The sequence below is a fragment of the Myiozetetes cayanensis genome, unplaced genomic scaffold, assembly GCF_022539395.1.
Source record: "Myiozetetes cayanensis isolate MyiCay16 unplaced genomic scaffold, myiCay2020 scf9, whole genome shotgun sequence".
In the NCBI taxonomy this organism is placed as follows: Eukaryota; Metazoa; Chordata; class Aves; order Passeriformes; family Tyrannidae; genus Myiozetetes; species Myiozetetes cayanensis.
This window is the reverse complement of record NW_026088185.1, coordinates 28,152,360-28,177,698: the sequence shown is the minus strand read 5'-3', so window position 1 is coordinate 28,177,698 and position 25,339 is coordinate 28,152,360. Positions and strand designations below refer to the sequence as shown.

The following is a 25,339-nucleotide window of genomic DNA, read 5'->3' as shown; positions in this document are numbered from 1 at the left end:
CGCTCCTCGTATACTCTGTTGCAGGTGTTACCACGCTCACCTTGGCCACGCGTCTCCTCCCGCTCTGTCCCGAGAGCTGCTGGGCACACAAATGGATGAGGTGGCAGCAGTGAAGCCTCCCTGACCTCTGTGCTGCTGCTGCACTTCTCCTGCCCTGTCAGTGCAGGCTGGCGCTGTGCAGAGGCTGCTCTGCCCCCCAGGTACAGCCTGGGGCTGGCACTCGTAGCCGTGTGCTCTGCACAACTCCAGCCTCATCGCATCCCTCATCGTGCACAGAATGATCAGCAGTGGGAATGTGGATGGGGCACCATGACAGCTGTGGGTTTCGTTTACAGTTGAGAATTCCTGTAAGGTGGGGAAATGTAGATCTGAAGGAGTGTAAGAGCAAGAGAGAAAAACAATGAGGGAAGTCTTATTAGATGTGGACTTACACCAAAGTTCCTAAAAGCTGTAAAGATGAAGGCAAATCTGCTTGCGCTGCTTTTATGCAGACTTTTTCCTATGTGCAGTCCAAGACACTATGGTCCATGCAGGACCACACAGAAACTCCCTAAAGCAAAGATTGTGAAACACCCTGCTTGTACCAACACGCTTCTTGAGGAAATCTTCAGCTCTTCAGTCATCTTTGCAAGATGTGCCTTAGAGTCTTGTGGATGTACCTGACTTTATACAGTGACTGCTGATTTCTGTCCAGATAGTCACATGCATGAAGCAGGAAAAGGTCTGTCTCTGATGGGCTGCTCTGCGGGTACAGCAAGGTCTTTGGGTACATGTACTGGGTATCGAAACCCACAGACTCAGTATTGGTGGTCCTGCACAGATTTTCCCTTCCCTCTCATACTTTACTAGTCCTTTTGGGTTCCACAGCCTATAAACTGCCTGTTTTTCTTTTGCCCCGATGATATCCCAAGGAGCCTACCATGTCCCTGTTCCTTCCTATTAACATCCATTCTAGTATGCAGGAAATAATGACTTCTACTTCAAAAATTATGTGATACGCATCTAATTTGGATCTGAGCAATTGGTTCCAACCTGTATTTGACCTCGAATTTTTTTGTTTTGTTTGAAAAACTGAATTATATTTCTACTGAAGAAAGATACTTTATATACTTAAAACCCTGTCTCATTTTTCCAGCCATCCTAATTGGCCTAATAAAAGGTATCACCTCTTTCTATGAACCTTGAAATAATCTCCAGTATCAGAGGTATGCAAGACACTGATACTGCCCAAGGTGGACCCTTTAATTCTATTTCTTTTGTATAACATTCAGTCTTCTCAAGTAACATGGAAAATTTGGGACTGGCTGCTGTTTTTTGAGTAGTTGTGTTCCTGGATTTGCAGAAACTTAATTTACTGAGTGACCGACCTGCCCAACCACCCAAGCATCCTGTGCATATTTCTGGTTGATGGAAGACACCTTTTCTACTTGCATGTGTGGTATGCAGACTGCTGGATTGCTGCTTCCCTTTGCTCACAAGGAAGGCAGCACCAAACTTCACAGCCCTCTTCTCTGCAGTGACTGTCAGGCTTTGAAGAGGTTGGATTTTTTATTTTTTTTTTAGTTGCATACATGAATAATGGATGATTTGCTTCTCCAACATTTATTTATCGAAACATTGCACTAAAACATTGGTGTTTGAAAATGGAATTCTCACCAATCATCTTTGCACTTTGAGCCCTACTGCCTGCAAGAGACGTAATGCCATGACTTTATTAGGCCACATAAATACTCAAGTATTGCTGGGTTGGGAAGTGAGGCTTATGCTGTTATTCTGCATTGCTCATAAAGGGACTGCACCATGACATGCATGGGAAATAAACTGAGAATTGTTATGGAAGTCGAGAAGTAACCCCAGAGAGTGTTTACAATTTCTGTAAGGGAAAAAAAATATAAAAATTCCTCCGTTATAGCTCTCCAGAAAGGTAGTTTTGTCTGCCCTGAGAAGGATGCTTGAATGTGTGTTGCTGTGAAAGTAACGCTCTGCAGGCTTTGCTCTTGTGGAACTTCAGCAGAAAACGAGTTTTGTGCTGCGCTCTGGAGCTTATTCAAAGACAGAACCACAGAATTGTTCAGGCTGGAAGTGACCTCTGCAGATCATCCAGTCCATCACCCCCGCCAAGGCAGGGTCACCTAGAGCAGGATACACTGGAACGTGTCCAGGTGGGCCTGGAATGTCTCCAGAGAGGGAGACTCCACACCCCCCCTGGGCAGCTGTTCCAGATCACTGCAACCGTGAAGGAAAGAAATTTTTTGTCATGTTGAGGTGAAACTTCTTGTGTTTTGGTTTATGGCCATTGCACTTTATCCTGTCGCTGGGCACCACCGAAAAGAGCTTGGCAACCATCCTCTTGGCACCCTCCTTTGAGACATTTATATGCATTAATGAGATCCCTTCTCAGTCCTCTCCTCTGTAGACTAAACCACAGAAGCGATGAAAACCTACTAAATATTCCAAAAATATTTGGACCGTGACAACTAACGCTGTTGATGCCCCTAAGGACAGGGCAGACCTATTTCTCCCTGAAGCGGAGCATTTCGAGCGTTCCCTAGAAAGCGACCGCAAAGCTCGCTGATCCCCGGACGGGAATCATCACCCGGGAAGGCGGTCGGGAGCACCCGTGTCCTGCTGGACCCGTGTCCCGCGGGTCCCTGCCATTCCCTGCCATTCCCCACCGGTCCCAGCCGTTCCCCGCGGGCCGCACCCGCTCCCGGCGGCTGCGCGGAGCGCCCCGGCACGGCGGGAAGTCCCGCCCCGCGGTGGCGCCGGGAGCGGGCGGGGCCGCGGGAGCCGCGACATGGCGGCGGCCGGGTGCGGCGGGAGCCGGGCGGACAACGGGTACGGCGGGCAGCAGGCGCGGCGCAGGAAGGGCCCCGGCGCGCTGGCCACGGGCTACCTCGTTATCTACAACGTGGTGATGACGGCGGGGTAAGGACCGTGCGGGGCCGCCCTCGCGGGGTGTGCCCGGCCGGGGCCGCCGCTCGGGGCGCGGGGCTGAGCTCGGCCGGGCTGCGGCCGCGTGTGGGGCCGGCAGGGCAGGGCAGGGCAAGGCAGGGCAGGGCAGGGCAGGGCAGGTCCGGTCCGATCCGCCGCGCCGCGGGGAGCGGGTGCAGGCAGGGGAATGGGGGCTCTGCAGCCGCGGTGCCCGCTGTCCTGCCCGCAGCCCGTGCGGCTGCACCGCCGAGGTGCGGGGCTGTGCCCCGTGTGCCCCGTGCTGTCGGTGGCCCTGCCTCGCACTGTGGGCGACGTTGAAAACCACGGCCGAACCCTCTCTGACTGCTCCCGGTGCTGGAGGGGGGGCTCCCGTAGGCACTCGCTCAGCTGTCCCGTCTCTCCCCGTGGCACACGGACAGTTATCCCGGCTGGCTGCCCGGGTGTTCCCCGAGCCTTTCCCTGGAGCGGCCCCTGCACAGCCTGTGCGAGGCCTCAGCAGCTCCTGGCCAGGTGTGAGCCCGCTCAGCGCTGTCCGACCCTCTCCGCAGCTCGTTCTCTTTCGTATGCCCCTTCCTAAACCAGGTATGTGGAACAGCACAAGTGCTTGTTCTCTGGGAACTGCCCTGTTTTATAATTGACACTTTAATTTGCTCTGTGATAAAATTCACATCCAGGTGACCATAGATTGCTGCTCCTGCATCACCACATTTGTGATGTGGACTCCAGCACTTCTGAGTTGAGAGGTGAACCTAAACACAGGGAATTTATCCACAGCAGTAGTTAAGAAGGCAAAGCTGTTGAGCCCTGTGAAATTTCCCCATGAACCCTTCAGGTGCTCCATAAGTCGAGGTTGAAATCTGCTGCTTGCGACATACGAACTCCTCGGCCAGCTTGGTGCTCTGCCCTGTCCTGCCTGGCACAGTGGAGGCTGGGGCTGGTTGGTGCTTGTTCAGGTGTGTTCTTGGGCACAAAAATAAAAATAGTGACAACTGGGGACTCTCAAGATAAAGGAGACTTCTTCTTCCTTTTTTTTTTTTTTTTTTTTTGTGGCAGTGGTGTCTTACTGGAATCCAGATAAAAATAAAAGCCATCTTTTGAAAGATTGAGGATATTTGGGTGGGAGGAGAAAAGAGCCTTTAAAATGGATCCCAAATGAGCTTGTTTTCTGCTAGATAAATCCTGGCAGCTGAGGAATTAAGCAAACAGACTAGTGTCACCATTTTGGGAGAAGGTTAGTATAGAATTAATATAGATACTATTTACTGTAATAAGGCAACGGGACTTGATGATTCTTGTCTTTGCTGGTGACAGCTGGTGCTGTTTCAGCTTAAAAGGTAGGTACACTTGTGTGAAGCAAAGGTGGCTGAGCTGGAAGAGCTCAGTTCTTGTGAGGTGTTTGTTACACCCATTACCCAATAGCCATGTTTCTGTCAAGTGCTATTGCTAAGCAGGTTTATGGCTTCATATGATATTTACAGGGTATTTCACCCACAGGGGAATGATAATTACCCACTAGCTTGATTTAAGTGAATCCCTCATTTCAGAAATACTTAATTACATGAGTGATACAACACAGTATAGGCAGTTAGGCAGTCTTTCCAGGTTTGTTGTGGTGACCCTGCACAATGTTAACAAGTTCACCTCTCTGAACTCTTCTTAGAAGTAAAAGCATTTATCTGCTCATTTTGCTGCTCATATGCGTTTCACTTACGTTTATAAAAGATCTCAAAAACCCAAGAGAGAGAAGCTGAGATATAAATGGAAAGTTTCTTTAGAGGTCATGAACTTCTTATCATGGCACGCAAGCTCCTGAGCGTGGGAAATTTCTGTTTCTTCAGAAGAAAAAAATTGAAACAAATTCAACTGTTAGAAACTCAAATAAATAGCACAAATCTGTACTTAGCTTCCTGCTGTCACGTAAATTCCTGATTTATACCAAACCTCATAGAAAATGCCGGTCTTGGGTGGGATGTGGCTTATGGTGCTTTAACATGAGCTGCTTTTTTTCTGGGTGTTTGTGATCAGATGATTTCTGATTTGGGGAGCTGCCATAGGAGTTTGTATCTCTTCATTGTCTCTCACTGCCCTTCTGTTGGAGTAGGTCACTGGGAGCTCTTGACTGATAATTTGTCTTACAATGGATGAGGATTTTGTGCTTCCCTTGGACACTGCTGAAATTCCACAATATACAACGTTGAGCTTAGGAAAAAACTCAGTTTCTTCTTGTTATGAAGTCTTTTTAAAAGGTAGTTTTTTAGGAGTTGGTTGGCATAAGCTCAGTTGTTCAGACGAAAAGATTGATATACAGTGGTGGCAGGAATTAGTTACTGACCCTGTGTCAATCAGTGCTCAGACTTAGTTTGTCAAACTGCACTGCCTTGGAAGGAGAATTGTGAAAACAAAACCCCAAAAAAATGAAGGTACCCAGATGATGAAGTGGTGCTGTAAAAGCACACGGGATTTTCCTAAGTGGTTTGTTTTGTTTTACAAAAGCTGACTTATAAACTGAAGCACACAACAACATTGTTGTGCAGTAAATAGGTGCTAAAGTAAATGTTTTAAAACCGTAGTTGCCTTAGTTATTAGCTTTATTTAAAGCGGATCAAGTAACAATTAAAAAATCTCGGCATAGTTAATGTTAAGCTGCAGAAAGCTCTGCATTGCTTCTCTTGCTTTCAGTCAGACTGTGTTCCCACCCCAGTGTGGAACCATGTAGTCATGCCTGACCTGGCATAAGGAAGCTCATTCTGGAGGCGTAGGTGCAGCATAGAAATTATTTTCTAAAAACCGTGGTTGACTGAAATCACTGAATAGTGCTGGGCAAGGAGGGAGGGCATGCTGTTAGGGTTGAGTGTAAATATTTGATAAGCTGCTTTAAAAGGTGATTATGTTTCTTATATTTAAAGTGCCATAACTGACTGGTGCTTCTGGGTGTAAGTGGCTGATGGTGGTGTAAACAAGGAATTTTGAAAGGATTTCAGTCAACAAGATAGATGATAATGTAATAGCTTTTGAATTTGCAAGGGTTTGTGTTAATCAGTGGTGAGCAAAGAGAGTCCAGGGTTATGAGTTTCATTGTCCACATCTTCAGTGAGTGGTTGTTGAAGAGTCAAAGTGCACTTCTCCCTTTGCAGGTGCACTGACTGCAGAGCTTTGCTGTATCCTCTTGCATAAATTATGCAGAACCTCAGTAAACTTTGCAGAAGAAAATGCCTTTCTGTAACTGTGAGAGAAATAAAGGGAGTTGAACTAAGGACCTGAGCATGAAGCTTGTCTGTCAAGTGTGCAGTTTTCATTTTTCTTAGTTTGGATTAAAGAGTCTAATAGTCTGGTTTGAAGTTTAGAGGCATGGCAGCAGTAATTTAATGAAACGTAACTCCAATGGTAATTTAATAAAATGTAACTGCAGCAGGTCTATCAGGTAGGCTTGAGAGTCTAGGTCAGAGAAAGCTGGAAAAACCACCTTACAGCTTAGCTTCCTTGACACAGTGGTGCCTTTGCTCCCCTTGTAAACTCCTTGCCCAGTTTAATTTTCAGCTGATACTCCTTGCTTTCACCTTCTGTTCTGTTTTCTCCAGTCAGTAGAAGGTGAAGAACTATTTAGGAATCACAGAAGCAGGACAGAGGTTCTAAAATCTTCAGCACAAACTAGGCTCAGCTTTTAATTTTATGCAGATTAATACTTTGATCTGTATTGAATGCTTTTTGAAGGACACTAAAAAAGTAGTCTTGCTGGAGTCAGTGACCTGGCAGGAGGGTGGAGATGAGCAAAAGGCTGGAGCTCCTCTGGGAGCCATCGACTCCACCAGGTTAAGGTGAGAACAGTTTGCAGGCACAATCAAGAACTGTTATCTTGTGCAACTGGAGAAATTGCTCAATTCAGCCAAGTTTCTCAACAAACATGGAAGATTAGGAAAAACAGAGAAACTTGACAGATAAGAATAGGACAGTGTCAGCCTGCTCTGATTTCCTGTTCTAAAGAAGAAGCAGTCAGTGTTGCAGGGGAGAATCACTAATAATATAGTGCTTACTGGTTTATTCTACACTCAGGTCAAAATACTAAATTAATCTGATTCATTCTTTGTAAGCAGCAGTTACTTAGCAAATGTTTGCCCTTTGGTTTCACAAGACAGCTTTAAGTGAAATAACTTGTCACTCTGAAAAAGGGAGGGTTTATTTCTCTTTTCCCACTTGTCTTCCCCACTCTTGCTTTTCTTTGGTGCTGAGGCAGAAATTAGTTAACTTTCAGTTCTGCTAACAGATGTCATTACCAACGCAAACTTGGATGCCACAGTTACTTATTATTGAAAAATCTGAACTTCACTGTGTGTTTCAAACCATTACTCCATCTGTGATAATATTTGTATATACTTTGCAATACCAAAGCTAATGGGGTATTTGTTAAGACTGACTCTAATATACTCTAAATGAAGGGAATGGCTTCATCTTCCCTGTTACAAAACCAAAGCTGCAGGCTTTTTTTTTTCTGAAGGATAAAATCTATTGCATAGTTAGGGAGCTTGCTGCCTGTCTACACACACTTCCACTGCGGTAGATTGTTGTTCGCAGAGACACTTTGTGACTTCCACGAAGGGTGTGCAGGGAGGTAAAGTAGGTGGTGGCATTAAAAGTAACTGAGAGTAAGACAGCCAGGATCATCAGCCTGTGAAAACTTTGGGAGCCGCTGTTAAGGATTTCTCAGGTTGTATTGACCAACTGACCCCTTCTCCTCATGTTTGCCACGAGCAATTGGAAACTAAAGTTAACTATAGATGCTAATTTCAAATGAAAAAGTGTTTGACCAGACTTGACCACTCACCTTAGTTTTGTGGCTTGTCATAGACTTCGGTGAAGAATTTCTGAGGTTATGGGCAAAACCTGACTCTTCTATGTGGGGTAATGGAAGGTGTTACACCGTTTGCCAGGACAAAAAATTGTTAGGTTTAAGTTACCTGAGGGGAAAATCAGCAGGGTTAGCAGGTGACATTGTTCAAGGTACAGTTGCAGTTATACACACACTACTTACAAAGGCCTAGATATATTTGTGGTTAAAAAGAAATATTTGCTGGGACAGGAATGGCCGTGCTGCCTTCAAGGCTTTAGCAGGTTCCGTTTCCTTGCAGTTATTTATCTATAACTATTTCTCATATAATATATGCTACCAATTAAGCTGGATGACCTAACATAAAATCTAGGGGTCTACTTTGAAATGAAACATTAAAGTGAACACCTTCTAAATCTTGTTTATGCCATGCTGCTTTAAGTTACGGTGTGGTAAGAGATCTTTGACCAGCTGTCAGTGGTTTTCTGCTTAAACTAAACAGAATGTGATGCTAATCTGTCACGAATGCATTCCATAACTAAATTAAATAGAGCCCACCGAAAAATAAACCGAGACATTGAAGGTATTGGTATTGTGTTGGTGCTGAAAGGTGCTTAAAAAATGCATCATCTCTAACTTCGATAAATTTGCAGAAGATCCAAGCATTTAATGTTTTCAGTGTTGCAGAGGGTAGGCAAAGCTTAGTATACTTCAGGACAGTTATGCCTGTTGCTTTCTCAGATCTTGAAAGAGGAATTAAGGATTTTTTTTTGTATTTATGCTCTGCTTAATGTCTCCTTATCGCAGACATTTTTTCTCTCTTTCAGATGGCTTGTTATTGCAGTTGGTCTTGTTCGGGCATACCTGGCTAAAGGCAGCTACCACAGCCTTTACTATTCAATAGAAAAGCCCCTGAAATTCTTCCAAACGGGAGCGTTGCTTGAGGTAGGTGTAGTGCTCTTCTCTGGTGTTACTAATGTTTGCATGAATGTGTTGTTCAGTAGAAATAGGGCAGCCTGTGTTGGACTGTGCCTTCTAACTATCTGTGTTTTTTCTCATTAGCCTTTATAGAGTGATTTGAAAGTAAACATAAGAAATATACCTCACACAAATACTGAATTTTTCCTTTTAATGGTGAGTGGTGAGGGAACTTATTGTCTGCTCTTTAGTATGGGAAGCAGAGCTAACTATTAAACCTAATCTTTGAAATGCAAATATTGAATCTTAAGCTCTTGTAATAGAACTAAATGTGTGTATTAAATTGCCTAATTTGAAATGTTGGTGATTTGAATTTTTCTTTCTATTCTAGATTCTGCACTGTGCACTTGGTAAGTGCTTGTAATTTTTTGGTTTATTATTGTCATAGAAGACTGCAATTTTAGCAATGTACTGGCACGAAAAATGCCATGGTTTGTGAATTGACAGATTTAATTCTTGCTTAACTCACTAGTTTTTCCTGGTGAGAAAACAGAGCTTGAGCTCCTGTCTGGATGTTCACTAGCCACTATTTAAAGAGTGAGATGGCATTAAGGTTCCTAAAGCTGCAACTACACACTTGCTGTTTTTCATGTATTATACAAACAGTCCACCTACCAAAGGGTCTGTTACATGTCCCGTGGGTTTCTTTAATAACCAAGTGAGGTAGTTGGGAGAACTTAAATTTGTATACAGGAACGTGTCAGCAGAGGGCAGTCTGGTTCTGTAGTTTATGGAGTAGTTCTGAACCCTCCTGAATAATCGGTTGCTCTGAAAATGCTGTCCTAAAATGCAGTTTGTAGGCTGTGCACAGATCATCCCAAGAAATGAATGATTCTATACTCCTCAAATTAATTGGAAGACTTCTCACAGTAAGCTCTGTGTATCATCTACTTGTCTGTGCTGCCAAGGCAGTCCTTCCAACGCTGTTTAATTTTACTAAATCTCAATTACTGGTTTTTACCAGAATAAACCACACTTTTAAAAAAATTATCAGAAAATAATATTAAAATGTGTTGATTTTGAAGTCTTGTTTAACAAGTGGCAAGAAGGACAAGTTAAGTCTTGGAACACTGGGGAAAAAAGCCTTGAAGATAAAATGCTGGGTTTACCATCCTAAATCAGTAATGCTCTGCTATTTTCTTAAGCTAAACTGGTGTACAGACACTAGTGTTTACTAGTACTAAATCTAAGAGTGTAAAAAATGTAATTGGATTATTTTTTCCTCACACTTGTGTCCATAAAAATCAATGAATAGCAGGAGAGAGTCGTGTGTTTCACCTTGCAGGCTGATGCAGAACAGCAAGCAAGATGATTATACCAGCCTGTCTGTGAGCAAAACTAATAATTCTGGCTCAGTTGATTTGAGGTGTGGATCCATTTAGCCCATGTTATCCTCAGTAGCACAATTTAATATTACTGAAGAGAGCCATTAGGGGAAGATTGCAACGTTTTGTACCATTACTAGTCTATCTATTTGCTTTCTCTAACAAAATAGTTTTACAAAATACTTATTTTCTTACAACTGGCCTTGGATTATTTTTTTTTCTGTTAATGGAAACACTTGTCAGCTAAATAAAGTGAGGGACTTTTGCACAGCTGGATGCACTGCTGGTGTTTGCTGTAGTCCTACTGACTGGCAAAAGTTTCTATGGAAGGAGAAAGAGGAAATTTGCAGATTCCTTTGCCCTGCTAAACTAATTGCTCTAACTAGAGCTGTAATTCTCTATCAGTAGAGGAGCTTATCTGTGACAGATGGCTGTGTGTATCAGCATAACTTTTCTCTCCACATCTTTTCAGCAGAATCTGAAATGTTAGCATCTGTGAGGCAAGTCCTTCAAAATATGAAGACTGATAGGGGGATGTCTGTCAAGCGTAGTTGAGAACAGAACTTTGACGTGTGGCTAAGATTTAAAAAATGAAGGAAAGCTCACATGGAAAGGAGGGAACACATAGTCCAGAGACCAAGAGGAGGGACTGATAGACAGGCAAATGGAAAAAGGAACGTGCAGTTCTTCAACTTGAGTAGCAGACAGAGCCCAAGTGTGGGAATGGCACTGACAGAGAGAGGGGAGAGCTTCTGACTGGAGGAAGCTGGTATGGAAAGAGATGATAAGAGCCACCAAAACATAGAAGAAAGAGTACTACAGGGAATTGGTGAAGGGAATGGAGAAAAACAAAGCTTTGGTGAGTACAGGGCCATTCTGCAGAGTCCCTGCAGTACCAGCCTTTCTCCAGTGACCCTCTGGTAAGCCAAAGGCAGCACTGGTTCGCTGGTTTGGCTTTAGCCTGCTCACACAGCACACAGCCTGTTCTCAGCTGGGAACCCACTGGGACACAGGGAGCACTTGTTGGGAGCTGGAGGGTTTCCTGCTGGAGATGGGAGGCTTAGTCCAGGGTCTGGAAGAGGTCTGGGCGGGGCTTACTTGCTTCTTGGTTCCAGACCTGAGCCCTCTGTCAAGCACTGTTCTAGCATGTGAAGTGTTGTACAAGTGATGACAGATGTTTTTAAAAATAACAAGCTTCAGATTGACTGTCAGGTACCTGTTCAGTGCAGTGAGTAAATAATTAGAGGCAAATAAAATTTACATGAATTGTAGCTGGTGAGTCACTTATTTTGATCTCCTGTTTTTGGCCTAGATTGGCATTGTCTTGGCTATAATGAAATACCTTGTTTGTCTAACTTGAGGTAATCTTGGATGGTTCCTACACAGTCATTTTGGCTTATTTATAGATTCCTTTGCAGGAACATCAGGCTATCTTGTTTAGGAGGGGATGATCTCAATTGTATAAAAGTAAAGGTGTGTTACTCTCAAAGGAAAGAGCCTTTAACAAGTACAGATTGTGGTGTTTTATAGTACCCCTTTAGTGTTGTCTGAGAACAGAAACCAGTTCTGCCCTGAGGTTTTACAACAGTTATTACATTATGAACAATATGTGATAAAACTGAAGAGGACTATGTTTGTAGGATTTTCCTTTCTTTGTACTCCGAAAGAAGCCTAACATGTCAATGAAAATAATTCTAATGAAATTTGCTTCTGGATTTTCTTATTCTTTCTTCCTTTTCCACTTTCCCACTTTGGTCTTGACATCTTCCTGAGGGTTTTTTGTGTTCCTTGTGGTGGTCTGCATTAGTTTTAGAAGCACTTTTTACTGTCACTTAGGAGCTGCACCTGCTGTTGCATTTGTCTTAATCATGCTATTGGAAACAAATAAAACTTTTTGATGCAAAGTTTAGAAAATTTGTGTAATTTGCAGTCTAAAACTATTCATCCTCTGTGAGACCTGTGTGTGTAGGATGCTTTTACTAGAAGTTTAATCAGCACCTCAAAACTTTCTTGGAAGAAGCAGTGATGTCTGCTTCCTTGAGAAATCTTCTGCTTGTTTCTGTACCTACCAGTGCGTCAGCTGTTTCTTGGGGTTTGTTTGTTGTGGGTTTGGGGGGGTTTTGAGTTGCATTTCCAGGAAGGAATTATAAATTTTGTATACCAGAATATGGGCTAGACCAGTGTTTCTGCCAAGTACTTTTAATTTTTTGCTTACTGGTTTTTGGGATATATTCTGTGAAACTTATTTATTGTTTTTATTTTTTAAATCACAGTAATGAAGAGTATCTTGGATATTTTAATCAAAGAGGGTTTATTTGAAAGACTATCCCAGAAGCTGTTTGATTGAAGTTATCTCATCTTATTCAGCTATTCTCTATTAAGGAATGTGCTGTGATTGCAATAAGACCAATTTTATTTGCAGTTTGTTGCAGAAAGTCTTGTCAGGGGATTGCATTGCATTAGGCTGTATAAACATACCATGGGACAGACTTAATACTTTCAAATTAAAAAAATTACATGCTTTCCTTCCAAAAATTTCAAATAACTGGACTTTGGTTTAGATATGTTTTATTTCCCTACCCTTACCTCTCACCCTGGTAGTCAGGACTATTTACTAATTGCAAAATATTTTCCAGGTATTGTTCCCTCTTCTGTTGTTCTGACTGCTTTCCAAGTGATGTCAAGAGTTTTCCTGACATGGGCAGTAACACACAGTGTAAAAGAGGTAAGTCAAGCTACCAAATGGATAGAAAAACTGTTGATCCATTCTGAAAAGCAAGTGTTGATTGCTGTCTAATTTGCTTTAAAATGTCTTCTGTTTGTATCCCAACATTTGAAATTGTTTATGTGAATTTCTGTGGATCAAAAGAAATAAAAATAGACCTGAAGTCATCTTTTCTTGACAGTCAAAGAGAGCGAGGTCTGATTCTCTCACTGTAAGACATGTAGCTCCTGAATAGATTTTGCAGTCCTTACTGGAAGTTAAAGAGGTTTCAGTGTGTAATACAGAGCCCAGAATTTGGGACAGCCTTCTAGTATTGATCCCATTGGTGCCATAATTAATAGTGACATCTCCTCTCTGCCCCCTTCCTGCATACACAGTTCACTTTCTGTTCCAAGGCACCTGAAGCTCCCCCTCAACTGTTTGTCCCCAACAGTGCCTCGATGCTCTCCCTTATCACTCTCCAGGATAATCTTTCCTCTGTCTCTCATTTGATTTTCTTACATTCAGGTGTGGGTGGATTTTGGGGCCTGTGTGTTTTTCCTTGTTGGTCACCACACAGTAGTGCTGTGCTTTATACAAATCTCTGTGGAATCTTTTGGAAGCCGTGTTATTTGAAAATTATTCCTGACAGCTATTTTAAAATCTAAACATGCTCCAATTGGTACAGGTTATGCTGACTCTTTCATGACACCTGAAACATTGTAGCCCAAATATGCTGCATCTGTGCTGGGGTTTCTTCTCGTTAAAGAAGGAAATTATCCTTGATGCCAGTGTCAGCATGGGTGCCTGAAATAAGTGACAGTCATCTTGTGTCATTATATTTATAAGATCATTTGTGACTTCACATGGAGAATGTTTAAGGAGCTTCTCTCACTACCAAGTCTTCAGGGAAGCTGCTTTCTGTTCCTTACTCCAAACCTGTTACCAGAGCATCCATCTACATGTAGAGTACACATAAGTCACTATAGTTCCTATTAATTAACTGACTTTTCTCATATAATGATGCTTGTTCACATGAACCCTTAGTTTCAGGCTATTTAAAGTGGAGGAATGTTATTATTTTTCTCAATAAACTTTAAGTCTTATGAAATATTTTTCTTCTGATGGATTTCCCTTTTGGTGCAAATTAACGTACTTCAGTCTCAATCAATTCACTGAAATAAATCGTAGATTTTGAACAAAACAAAAAATGTAATCCCAAGACATTAGATTTTAGATACATGCATAAAATACTTTTAAAGAAATATCCTTGCAGTTTTTCTTGTTACCTCTATGATGTTGGGATACCTGATGTTTCAGAAAAAAAAAAAAATTGAAATCTTTTTACGAATTGTCTCCTGATTTTGAAGTAACCCAAACATTGGACCTTAGATTGCATGGTTTAGAAGTATTCCACATATTGTCTGTCATCAAAGAAAAACCTGTACTATGATTGTGGGTAAGGCTTTTTTGAAACTTATGCCCACATTCTCACTGGAGAAAACCAGCAAAATGGGAGAAAACGGGAGCAATGAGTTTAGCCCAACATTCGACTTTTAGCGAGGATTCTTTCAGCAATGTTAAATGCAGATTTTTTTATCTCACGCTTGTCGTCTTTTGGTTAAACTCTTGCAATAGACTGTATCATGTGTTACTTTTTTTTTTTAACGTTTTAGAAAGTGGGCATAAGAATGGTAAGGATGAGGAATCCTGTGATGAGTTTTTGACCTGTGACTTAGAGTGAATAAATAAGAGGCTGCATCCTGACCCCTCCCCTTCCCCCAGCCAGGGAGCATGCAGTCTCACCTGGGGAGATGTATTGCAAGTGTCACAAGTGTTCTACTTTTTCTAAAGGGCTGTCTGCACAAGTGAGCTCCATGGTGAAGTCCAGGATTAAATTCTCACACAGCTTTATGGAACTTGTAAGCTATGCAGTTGCATGATGAGGTTCTTGTAAAATAAAACGCAGTTTTCCTCTTTAACTCTTTGAGTGAGACTTGTTCGGTATCTTGCTTTTCCAGACTGTTTTCATATATAATGTAGTTAAAAGAAGACACGTGTATTGCATCCCTCCTCTCTGTCAGGATACACTTCTAGATACGTGATGTGATTTGAAGCATGCTTCTTGCCACTAACATGTTTGTGCTTTTTGTTGACTTCAGTGCTGATGTGTTGTTAAACTCAATATGAAATTATTTATAATAAATGTTAAAGCATGGCAAATGTTAAAGCGCTGCACACTTCCTTGGGTAGCAATGAGATTCCCCTTAACTCCACCATAATTCCACCTGAACTCCAGTTGTTGGTGTAGTGGAGGAGGGCCTGACACATCATACAGTGCTTGTTATCATTTTGTCATTACACCAGAAAGGAATCAGTTTGGTGAATTTTACTGTTGCCCCTGCAAAGGAGGGAAGAGAATGAGCAGCCTGGCATGAAGGGCTAGGAGGGTATAGGCATAGGAGAACAGAAAGTGCCCTTCAGTTCAAAAGATGTCTTTCTGAATTTGTGTGAACAATGAGATCATCTGGTGACATCATGGCAGACCTTTGTAGAGTTCCATTCTGATTGATAATTCTGTACCCACTTCTGATGGGTAATTAAAAATTGGTGTCAGCAGGGATTTATTGCTTATCCCATTGGGTTCAGGTACAGATAAGTGGCAGATAAATATAGTGCATATTTAGAGGAACCTTTCTAGAACACACAGTCTAGAGATGTTGTGCAGATGGCATGTACAGCACATAGAGGTGGTAATTGAGATTTCAGTGACTGCAGTTATGAATTGATACCTTCAATCTGCAAAGCATACTTACTTAAAGAGGGAAGAACATCTTAATTGATGATTAACTTCTAGTAAAGGAAGTCCATGCTGGAAAGTCCAGAACTCTGGCTGAGTGGAGTTGAAAAGCCTGATTCATCACTGCTTTACATCTGTGTAAAATCTCTTCTTTTCTTTTTTTCTTTTTTAATTTTTTATTTTGTAATTACTGCACCAGAGAACCAGTGGTTTGGAGGGAGATGTGCTGTTCCAACAGTCTTCACCATTACACTTGCATAGTGCTGCTGGTTTTACTCTTCTGCACTGGATTGCTCAGTTATGTGTTTAGCTGAAATTTTCTGCAAATTTGTCAAACTGTTACTCTTAACATGGAGAAATTTCCCTTTCCGTGCATAAGGAAACATTAAAAACCTCTCAGGCTTTATTTTGTCAACTCCCAGTTCTCATCTTCACATCTTAAAAGGCTGTGGTTTGTTTCATATTTTAACAAGCATTTTCTGCTATTCACAGTTTTGAAGATAAGCTAAAGTAAATTCAGGACCCTCCTTGATATATTGGCTTGAAACACATGCCAAAAAATTACACCTGTTGTATGATTGACCCCAATTAAGGCAGTTGGAGAAATAAGGTGTCAATCAAGTGTAAAATGTGTTTTGACTTGTGTCTAATACTTCCTTGGAAGACTGGCATGAAAAAAGTAGAGAAAGAAGAATCGAGTTCTGAGGGCAGCATTGGGCTCAGTGGTTGATTAAAGGTCTACTGTGTCTTTGCTGTATTATCCCCCTTATCTTCAGCCTGGAAGAGGAATGATGCAGATGCAGCATTAGCAGTGCCTAAATTAATGAGACTGTTTTGTAAATCAGTTCCCAGGGGTTCGATAATGTGCATCCCAGACATCTTTATTTGAGCTACTGAAAAATTGTCAGTGCTTGAAGAGATGTTCTAATAGCAACAGACTTGTGACAGATAGGAGTGTGTAAAAAACATACCTTTTAATGATAACCACCAATTTCCACTATTGTTTCTTCCTTAAATAGGGACACAAGCTATAAAGCTCGAGTAAAGACAATCAGTAATGCTTTAAGTGACCTTAACAGGGTTGTGTGTGTTTCATAACGGTGTGAACTGTTCTAATAAATTAAAATATTAAAGTACGTGGGGAAGACTAGACCTGTGAAGGCAGTGTTACAGAAGTCCTGTGATAGAACTGGATTGTAACTGCCAGATTTTCTACTTCCACCTGTATCATTCACTTCTTGTCCTTGCTCATGTCCTTGGATGCTATTTCAAGCTAAAAATTTTTATTCCTTGACTTTACTGAATCCCATAGTTAGGGAAAGAAAGAAGTGGGGTTTCAAAGTACAGGTTTAAGTCCATGACTCACAGTTAGGTGAACTCACTAAGCTGCTACTCCCAGTTTGACCAGAAGATGCAGCTGTGGAGTGCTTGTGAAACACGTTGCTCCTTTGGAACAGCATCATCTATGAAGTGCTGTTAACTTTTCCCTGTTAAGAACTAAGTCTTGCTTATAAAGCAGACTTCAAACAGGATTAGGATCCTGTAGCAATGTAAAAATAAATTTGGACTCCTGTCTGAAAATCTTCAGATAATTTTTGGATTTTGCTCTTTTATGATGATGCAAGGTAGATTAATATATAAATAAATTTTCAGAGTTTCATGTGGAAGGTGCATTTGCTGCAAAATGCAGTGGAAGTGACCTGAAGTGTTCTATGCAGCAGAACACAGATTAACAGCAGCCCTACATTCCAGGATAGCTCAAGATTTCTGTGCCAATCTTTCTGGGTTTTGCAGTGTGTAACAAAGCTTTTTCTGGGTAATCCTCATGACTGTTTTCATACAGAAATATATGATCAATCCCCTCCTGTTATTCTTGTTCCTTTTTTTTTTTTCCTTTTTGCTGGTACATCTACTTTGCTCAAGATGAATAGAGTGCACCACCCACACCTACAGACTTCCTTTTCCCTTTTTCAAGAGTCTGAGGAAAAGAGAAAATGTAGGCCCTGTGGTTGAGCTGTTTTTGTTCCCACGGTCCACTGAATTGGGGCTCAAGGTACTTGTACAGCTGGAATTCTATTGGAGGCTTGAGGGAAAGAGGGGAAAGGCTGCATAAAAATCATGTCTACTCTCTCAAGAATTTGTAGTGCCAGGCGTGTGACCCCATATACACCACTTGATCACTGTTACTCCATCTGAAACTTGAACCTTGTAATGATGCTCCAAAATCTAATAAATCCAACAATTCATTTTAAAACACGTGCTTCTGAGGATTAACCCTCAACATAGAGGGAGAATAAAAGCTCCAAGAGGTGTAAAGCAGTGAAACAGATACAGTGCCTTGAGTGTAACATGAGAGGAACTGTGCTAGATACAGTAAGTAGAAAATGGAGCAAGGAAGAGTGAATCACATAGTTGTCAAGCTTACCTGAGGTGAGACAATCTGAGCTGCTGTTTCTTCTCTCCTCCCAGCCTGGATTCTGGTGTTAGCTGTTTTGGTGCCGCTTAAAAGTAGGACCCAGTTTCTCACCTGTAGAGGAAGGAAAACAGGGTTTCTAGTCAGAAGTTGCATGAACAGGAGCAGAACACAAAGCGTAAACCAGATATCATGTGTAAGAGTAATCATCCTTTCTGCTTGCTGCACTAGGAAACAGTCATAGGACTGAAATAGGAGCTGGTACTGTTCAGGAATGGGAAGAGTTCTGAATTATACTCAGTATTTTCAAGATTTCTGGTACCAATTTACCTTGCTCAGAATGTGAGATCTTAAAGTTACCTGATCATGAAGCAGAGCTGTTCTTAAGCAAGTAGAAAAATACAGAGCATGATAAGAAGGTTTTTTTACTGTTGTTACTAATTTTGCTTTTAAGCTCATTCTTGGAGTCTGTTCTCTAAAATGATGCAGTAAAGCAACCCACGGGAATTGATTTCTGTGAGGTTTTTTTGGGTCTGGTGAGTAACTGGTAATGCTTGAATTGATACTGAGCTTTCTTTTCTTTCTCACAGGTACAAACTGAAGACAGTGTCCTCTTGTTTGTAGTGGCCTGGACAATCACTGAGATTATCCGCTACTCTTTTTACACGTTTAGCTTGTTAAACCACCTCCCTTATCTCATCAAATGGGCCAGGTTGGTAGCATAATAGAAATCACAACCTTAAAGTACTGATTTGACAGAGATATTTATCCTGTAAAATAGCTGCAGTACAAAAAAATTAGATTTTGAGGTAACTGCCCTGTTTGTGAATGTGACTTCCCAGCTTCTTTCTGGCAGATTTTGGAGTTCAAAAAGATCTATTTCATTGTAAGCTGAAAGAGTAGAAACTGATATTTAACAGTAAAGGGTGACAGTAAGTAAACTGACATATAACAGTAACTGTTGAATCCAGGAGTTATACTTGAAGCAATCTTTAAGCTCATTGATTAACATCAACTATATTCAGCACCCTTTTAAGTAGTATAATGACCTCCACCAAAGAGTTTAGAAAGGAAAGTAATAAAGTGGGGGAGTGGTGGGGAGAATAGTTTTAAAGATAGTATTTAGATTCTCAAAGGTAATCTTTATATATTTCACACTATTTGCTTATTTGAACACTTAGCTTGAAATAATGTTCATACCTTGCAATGCTCTAATCAAATAAGAACTAAGGAAAACAAATACTGAGTTGAGAATTTAAAATTTGAATATCCATAATAGCATTTAACAAATACTTTGTCAGAGTTTGTTGTAACTTTTAATTCTTTCTGTAAATGTTTTATTCTAGGTACACTTTGTTTATAGTATTGTATCCAATGGGAGTCTCAGGCGAATTGCTCACAATATATGCTGCATTACCCTTCGTCAGGCAGTCTGGCTTGTATTCCATTAGTTTACCTAACAAGTACAATTTTTCTTTTGACTACTATACATTCTTGATCCTGGTTATGATCTCCTACATTCCAAGTAAGTATGAGTTCGTTAGGTTTTTTAGTATTACTAGCTGTAATGGGAAAAGCTAATAATTGTGGGATTAACGTACTGTTGATGACCTTGTTTAATTTTTGTATGGTTCACAAAGGTTTAATGCCTCATGGAAATTTTAGCTTTTGCTGTTTATGTTCCACCCCCTACTTTGTTGTTCTGCAAACAGGTTGTGTAACATAATCTTAGAAACAAGAGGAGAAAAGGCTTTTGCGTGAAGGATAGAGAGAGAAAAGAGGCACCAGTTTGTATAAAGTGACACAGATTCTGAAAAAGCAACAGTAGAATTGCAAGAAATGAAACAAATCTTGAAATTTCATTCTTTTGGAAGGGTTTTTTCCTCCCTGCAGTCAATTTTCTTTCTGCTGTGTGCGTTCAGTTGAGGAAACTTTTGTCATCTGCTTGTACATGCAGAGTTAAATATGGCATTTTGCATTTAATTAAAAATGTGAATACTCTAGCAAAAAAATAAGTAATACCTGAAGCCTAAGAATCATATCACCTCTCTTTAAAGTGTAAATGGCAATAGATAACTTGAGCAAAAAGTGGATAAGCATGTTCTATTTTAATGGGGAACTGGTGACCTTGACTGTGTGACTGCATCTTGCATTGACATGCAAACCTCGCTTCTAACTTTATTGACTTGAATCTGTTTTCTCTTCAGTCTTTCCTCAGCTGTATTTTCATATGCTACACCAGAGGCGAAAGGTACTCTCCCACACTGAAGAACATAGGAAGTCGGAGTAATTCCAACACTTTTTCAGAACTTTTCAAACATCAAAATGCTGCAGTTTTTCAATACCCAGCACATTTGTAAAGAATATACCAAGATAAGTCAGAGGTAAAAGACCAATAATTTAGCAAGAATAACCAATAAATCTGATTCCACTGAAATTCCACAGTGTAAAACATTGAAATATTTTCAGCTTACAATGCTTCAGAAAACTTTTAAACTTTATATGGCTTGGCAGTTAACATTTTCCTTAAATGATGTGCTAAATGGTTTTCATTTATTATTAAATGCCTGAAGGTTGCAGTATGAGTGATGAAGTTGTACCCACTAAATGCCTGAATTGGGATTATATTACCAATACCTCTTTTTTTTAAGTGCTTGACTGCATGCCAGAAACTGTATGTATTGCTGTGAAAGCAAACAATATGCTCTGGAATACTTCAGGATAATGTCAGAGACTTCAGTGGAGAATGTAATCTGGCCAAAGTGTTTGAGTTTAGAAAGGTAGGTTGTGTATTTAAAAGGTGACGGGAACAAGAACAAGAAACCAATTACGGGAAATGAAGGGAATGTAGTTCTTTAGGAATTTAAACAGTATGGTGTCTGACCAGAGTGTGTTCTCTGAAGATCTTGTTTAAGCTGAGTACACTAATGCAAATGTTAATTCAGAGGCTGTAATGCTTATCTGAAATATTAAAACTCCTTTAAGTACTGCATCCCTGGATACTTTTTTACATATTAAAAAAAAATTAAAATTAATGCTAACTGTAATATTTCTAGTGGTACCAGTAATGAATTTAACCAATATAAGGAGGCAAGTCACCAGAAATGTGTGCAGTTCTCCCTTCTTTACTTTAAATTATCATCTTTAATGACTGTCAGTGATACTCATCTTTCAGTGCTGAGGACTGTTTGGTCTGCTGTGGAATCATCTGGGGGCCTTGTTTCTCAGCCTAACTTTTCTTAAGTGACTAGTGTGTATCACTGTGGCACATCCAAGCAGGCAGTTCCAGGCACTCAACTTCTGAAGGGTTGCAAAGTCATAAGCTGCTCTTTTGAAAACAGATTATCTCATGTGTTACATGCTGCTCTTGCAGACTGGACAAGCCTTTCCTCATCTGTTCTTTTGAAAGAGTGGAAGAATACAGAAAGTTATATTTTCCTCAGTGCTTCCTCTGGGTTCTCTGGCTTAGCTTTCCCTTGGGAAGGTAAAACAGAGAACAAGAAAGCCTTGTAGTGAGGCAGAAAGCACTAATGCTGTGTGAGCAGTGCCCCAAGTTATGAAGAAACTTTTGACGGGGCCAAAAGGGAGCAGGGAAATTAACAGATACCCAAGCAAAGACAAAAGGAAATGTGGGTTATGGCCTTTGCTCTGTTAGGAATTGATAATCAAATAGTGTTGTTTGCACCCAGTCAGGGTCACTAGACAACACCACATGGGCCTCTCTGGCTTCCCTCTTGTAACGTTATGATTTGGTGCATAAATGAGGTGTGACCCCTACCATGGTACCTGCAGTACTGGGCTCGTGCTGTGCCTGCCAGCACCTCCCCCTGGACATGGCCCAGTTGTGCTCAACATATCCCAGCTCTCCCTACACACAGCCAGGAAGTAGAGGGCACAGGCTTTCTTTTCTAGCACTTGGGAATAGCTGGATTTACAATTATTTAGGTTTATGCTTGTCAGAGCTATATTTTTTAAAAAACTTTGCCTTTTTCAGTAATTTTCTTTGACTCCATCAAAAGGTCTGAATTTTCCTAACTCTCACGATATAGCACATTTCCTGTTCAAACACAAACAGGACTATTATAAGCAGAGAGAGGATAAGAAACAATAATAATCTTTGCTTCTATTTTAAACACTTTGGAGCCTATTATTGACTATTCAAAAACACAGGAGGTTGTACCAAGGTGGGTGTTGGTCTTTTCTCCCAAGTGACATGTGATAGGACAAGAGAAAACTGCCTCATGTTGCACCAAGGAGGGTTTAGATTGGATATTAGGAAAAATTTCTTCATCAGAAGGGTTGTCAAGCACTGGAACAAGCTGTCCAGGGAAGTGGTGGAGTCACCATCCCTGGAGGTATTTAGAAGGAGTGTAGATGTGGTGCTTAAGGACATGGTTTAGTGGAACTTCACAGTGTTAGGTTGCACTTGATGATCTTGGAGGTCTTTTCCAACCTAAAGAATTCTATGATTCTGTTACTGTGGCCATTTACAGCCTCAGACTGGTTTTGGATTTGAAGATGCAATAGTTCAGTTAATTTCTGCAGTAGGTTATTGGCTTTGTTGTGATCTGAGAAATGTTACGTTATACTGAACTCGATCGAAAGTGTAAATTTCCACTTTTGAACAAAACATCTTTTGCTTATACTTGCTGTTAAAGAAAGTGATGTCAGTATTTCTGAAGGATGCCATCTAAAAGATCTGATTTCCTGATGTACTTAGGTTATTGGATATTGTCGATGTACAGCTCCTGAACTTTTCTTAATTTGATTTCTGGACCCAAATAAAAGATTTGGTTTCAAATTTGTTGGTCCAATTTGGAGGAAGAAAATGACTGTGTAATACTTCAATATGAAACAAACTGCTGGCTCTGCTGATGAGAAAGATATAGTCCAGATCTGTGTACAGTACAATCAGATAGCACAGGCACCATGGAAAAGCAGAGCGGGCTGCCAGTAGGGAGGAAACTTGTATAATCAACACCTTTACTGAATAAGCTTTATCATGGAATATTTACTTTAGTTGAAAATATTAATTTACCACACAAATGCAAATAAACGACAGATTTTTAAAAGAAAATGGAGTTACTTTTCCTTTCAAAAGACATTGCTTTGTTAGTAAGAAATCTTATCAGCAAGGTTTGATTTATAAATTATATTCTGAAGTATGAACACGCAGTTAGTATGTACAAAAATTCAGCACTTCAACTTGCAGTGCTTTTTCAAGTTTATCTTCCATGGAAATCACTGGAAGGTGATCTTGAGTGAGAACTGTAGTGTGATGCCCTAATCCTCTTTGGGTTGTTCCCAGTATTGACTTTGGCCACACATGTGGGGTTTTTCCTCATAAAATAAGAAATTTCCCCTCATCTGTCACTGAAGTTGTAATGTGGTTTGTGTGAACTTTATAATAGAAGCTTTGATTGGTACTGTTTGCCACAAATGTAGAGGGTTTTATTTTCCCCACAGACTATTTACTTGGCTTGCATGTTCTCTATCAGCATATCCAAACCAGCAGGCGTTCTCTGCTTTGGTGTCTCTGTTGTGTGCACTGGTTCAGTTGACAGCACTTTATGTTCTACCATGCTGGTTTTGTCTGAGTTAGTCACTACCCTCTAAAAGACCAAGGCTCTTACCAGTGTATAGTTTACAACTGGAACTGTAGAAATGTTCATATTGTAAATTACAGTAAGATGCAGGTTACAGTGCAGGTAAATTGTAATTTTTCACAATGTGATGTTTCTATTAAAGGTGGGGTTTTTTGTTATCATAATGAAGGTTGACATTTGTGTGGACCAATCTGCAGTGTCATTTGAAAACCTTTTTCAGCTTTAAATTTTCATGAGTATACATCAAATCGTGCATTTTGATGTATATGTCAGTGAAATTTGGGTGAAAACTATATACAGTCATTTTTGTATTTTTTTCTATGTTGTGAAGAATAAAATTGTAATTTTATAAGTCTGATTCACTAAGATTATTATAAGTTAAATGTATTTTTTGTATATTTAGGAATCTGGTATTACCTGGAGCTCTGAAAGATTAAGCATAGACTTTTTATGCATGGTTGAAAGATATTTCAACTTGATAATGCAGTGAAATGGTTTGTATGCTAAAATACTAGTCTGTGTTGTTGCCTTGTGAAATCGATTCTGTGCTCTCTGCCTGGATTTGGCCTACTGATCAGTGATACTAATTGCTATAATCCAAATAAAATCATTCTGAACAAGATACGTTGTACTGTTACTGTTTAAGGAAAAAAAGCAGATACTTTATACTTGTGACTTAGGGCTGTATTTTTATTCATTTATATAGAACGTGTACCTTGCAATTTACAAGATTTTTTTAGCATATGTAGCTCTGGAGCTCAGACAAAAGAGTTAGGAAACTTCATACTGTTATGAAAGATCTGCTTTTCACTTTCAGAAGAGGTACTCATAACAACACGTTGTGTCAGCACTCAAACTTACAGCTTCCTGAAGGATCCTCAGTAGAATGTGAGCTCTTTGTTCTCCTGTTGTTATTTGTACTCTGGATGCTTATGGTTTTCTACAAAAACAAAATCGTTTGAGTATTATAAATACAGTGGAATGCTTAACTAATGCAACAGAATACTTCAGAGTTCATTTACTAAATATAATATGTCTGCTACCACGGCAACGTTCTTAGCATTTTTAACACTTCCTGAGAGAGATTTAAAAACTGTGTCTGGATGGCATTAATGCTCGTGAATAACGAGTTATAGTCCTCTAATAGCAACTGAGTAGTAGTTGCAGAGTGAGTGCTATTACTCTGGGCATATGCTTGTCATAAGATTGCACAACTACAGTGATTTTTTTGTTGATTGCAGCCGGGATGAACCGATGTTGTCATGCCCAGCATCAGCACATGTCCTACGCATGATGGCTGTGACTTAGCACTGCCGTGTAATTCAAAACTCCTCTTTGAAATGTTATTCCGTGAGTGGCGGTGCTGAGCTCCCTTTGTGCCTTAGAATAACTTCTGCTGGTTATTTGGGTTTCCTCTTTGCATTTTGAAAACAGTATGTGTGGAAACAGTTTTAGTTCCCTAAGGTAACGTTAAAAACAGCATAAGGATTCTGTGTTTGCAAGCAATTTAATATCACAATGGTACATAAGGCTCATCTCAAATAGAGCACTGGCAGTTCTTGACATGAGACTTGAGGAAGAATCTGTGCTGGTGTGCTGAGTGTAAAACAAAAAGGTGTGAATATCTGTATGATTCATTTGATGTGAACTGAGCATTTCTACAGTTGGGATTGACTGATTCAAACCACCCAACTGCTTGGGACTTCAATATCAAGTAGCTTTTAAATTTTGCTTCCCATCTCCTAAACAAATACTCT

At 40.5% G+C, this 25,339-nt stretch overlaps 1 protein-coding gene across 1 annotated transcript; it reads left to right on the top strand.

Moving 5' to 3' along the window:
- The first annotated feature begins 2,779 nt into the window (after positions 1-2,779).
- HACD2 (3-hydroxyacyl-CoA dehydratase 2) lies at positions 2,780-24,204 on the top strand. Its single transcript, XM_050339638.1, has 7 exons — positions 2,780-2,928; positions 8,584-8,701; positions 9,066-9,084; positions 12,696-12,784; positions 18,567-18,688; positions 19,323-19,501; positions 20,184-24,204. The coding sequence occupies exons 1-7, from the start codon at positions 2,798-2,800 to the stop codon at positions 20,264-20,266; spliced, it is 741 nt and encodes a 246-aa protein (XP_050195595.1). The 5' UTR covers positions 2,780-2,797; the 3' UTR covers positions 20,267-24,204.
- Positions 24,205-25,339: the final 1,135 nt, after the last annotated feature.

What these genes read in the sequence shown, in the direction of transcription:
- HACD2 (XM_050339638.1), top strand. Translation starts at nt 2,798, where the DNA reads ATGGCGGCGGCCGGGTGCGGCGGGAGCCGGGCGGACAACGGGTACGGC. An exon ending in AACGTGGTGATGACGGCGGG is followed by an intron (nt 2,929 to 8,583) that starts GTAAGGACCGTG and finishes TCTCTCTTTCAG; the next exon opens with ATGGCTTGTTATTGCAGTTG. An exon ending in TAACACACAGTGTAAAAGAG is followed by an intron (nt 12,785 to 18,566) that starts GTAAGTCAAGCT and finishes TCTTTCTCACAG; the next exon opens with GTACAAACTGAAGACAGTGT.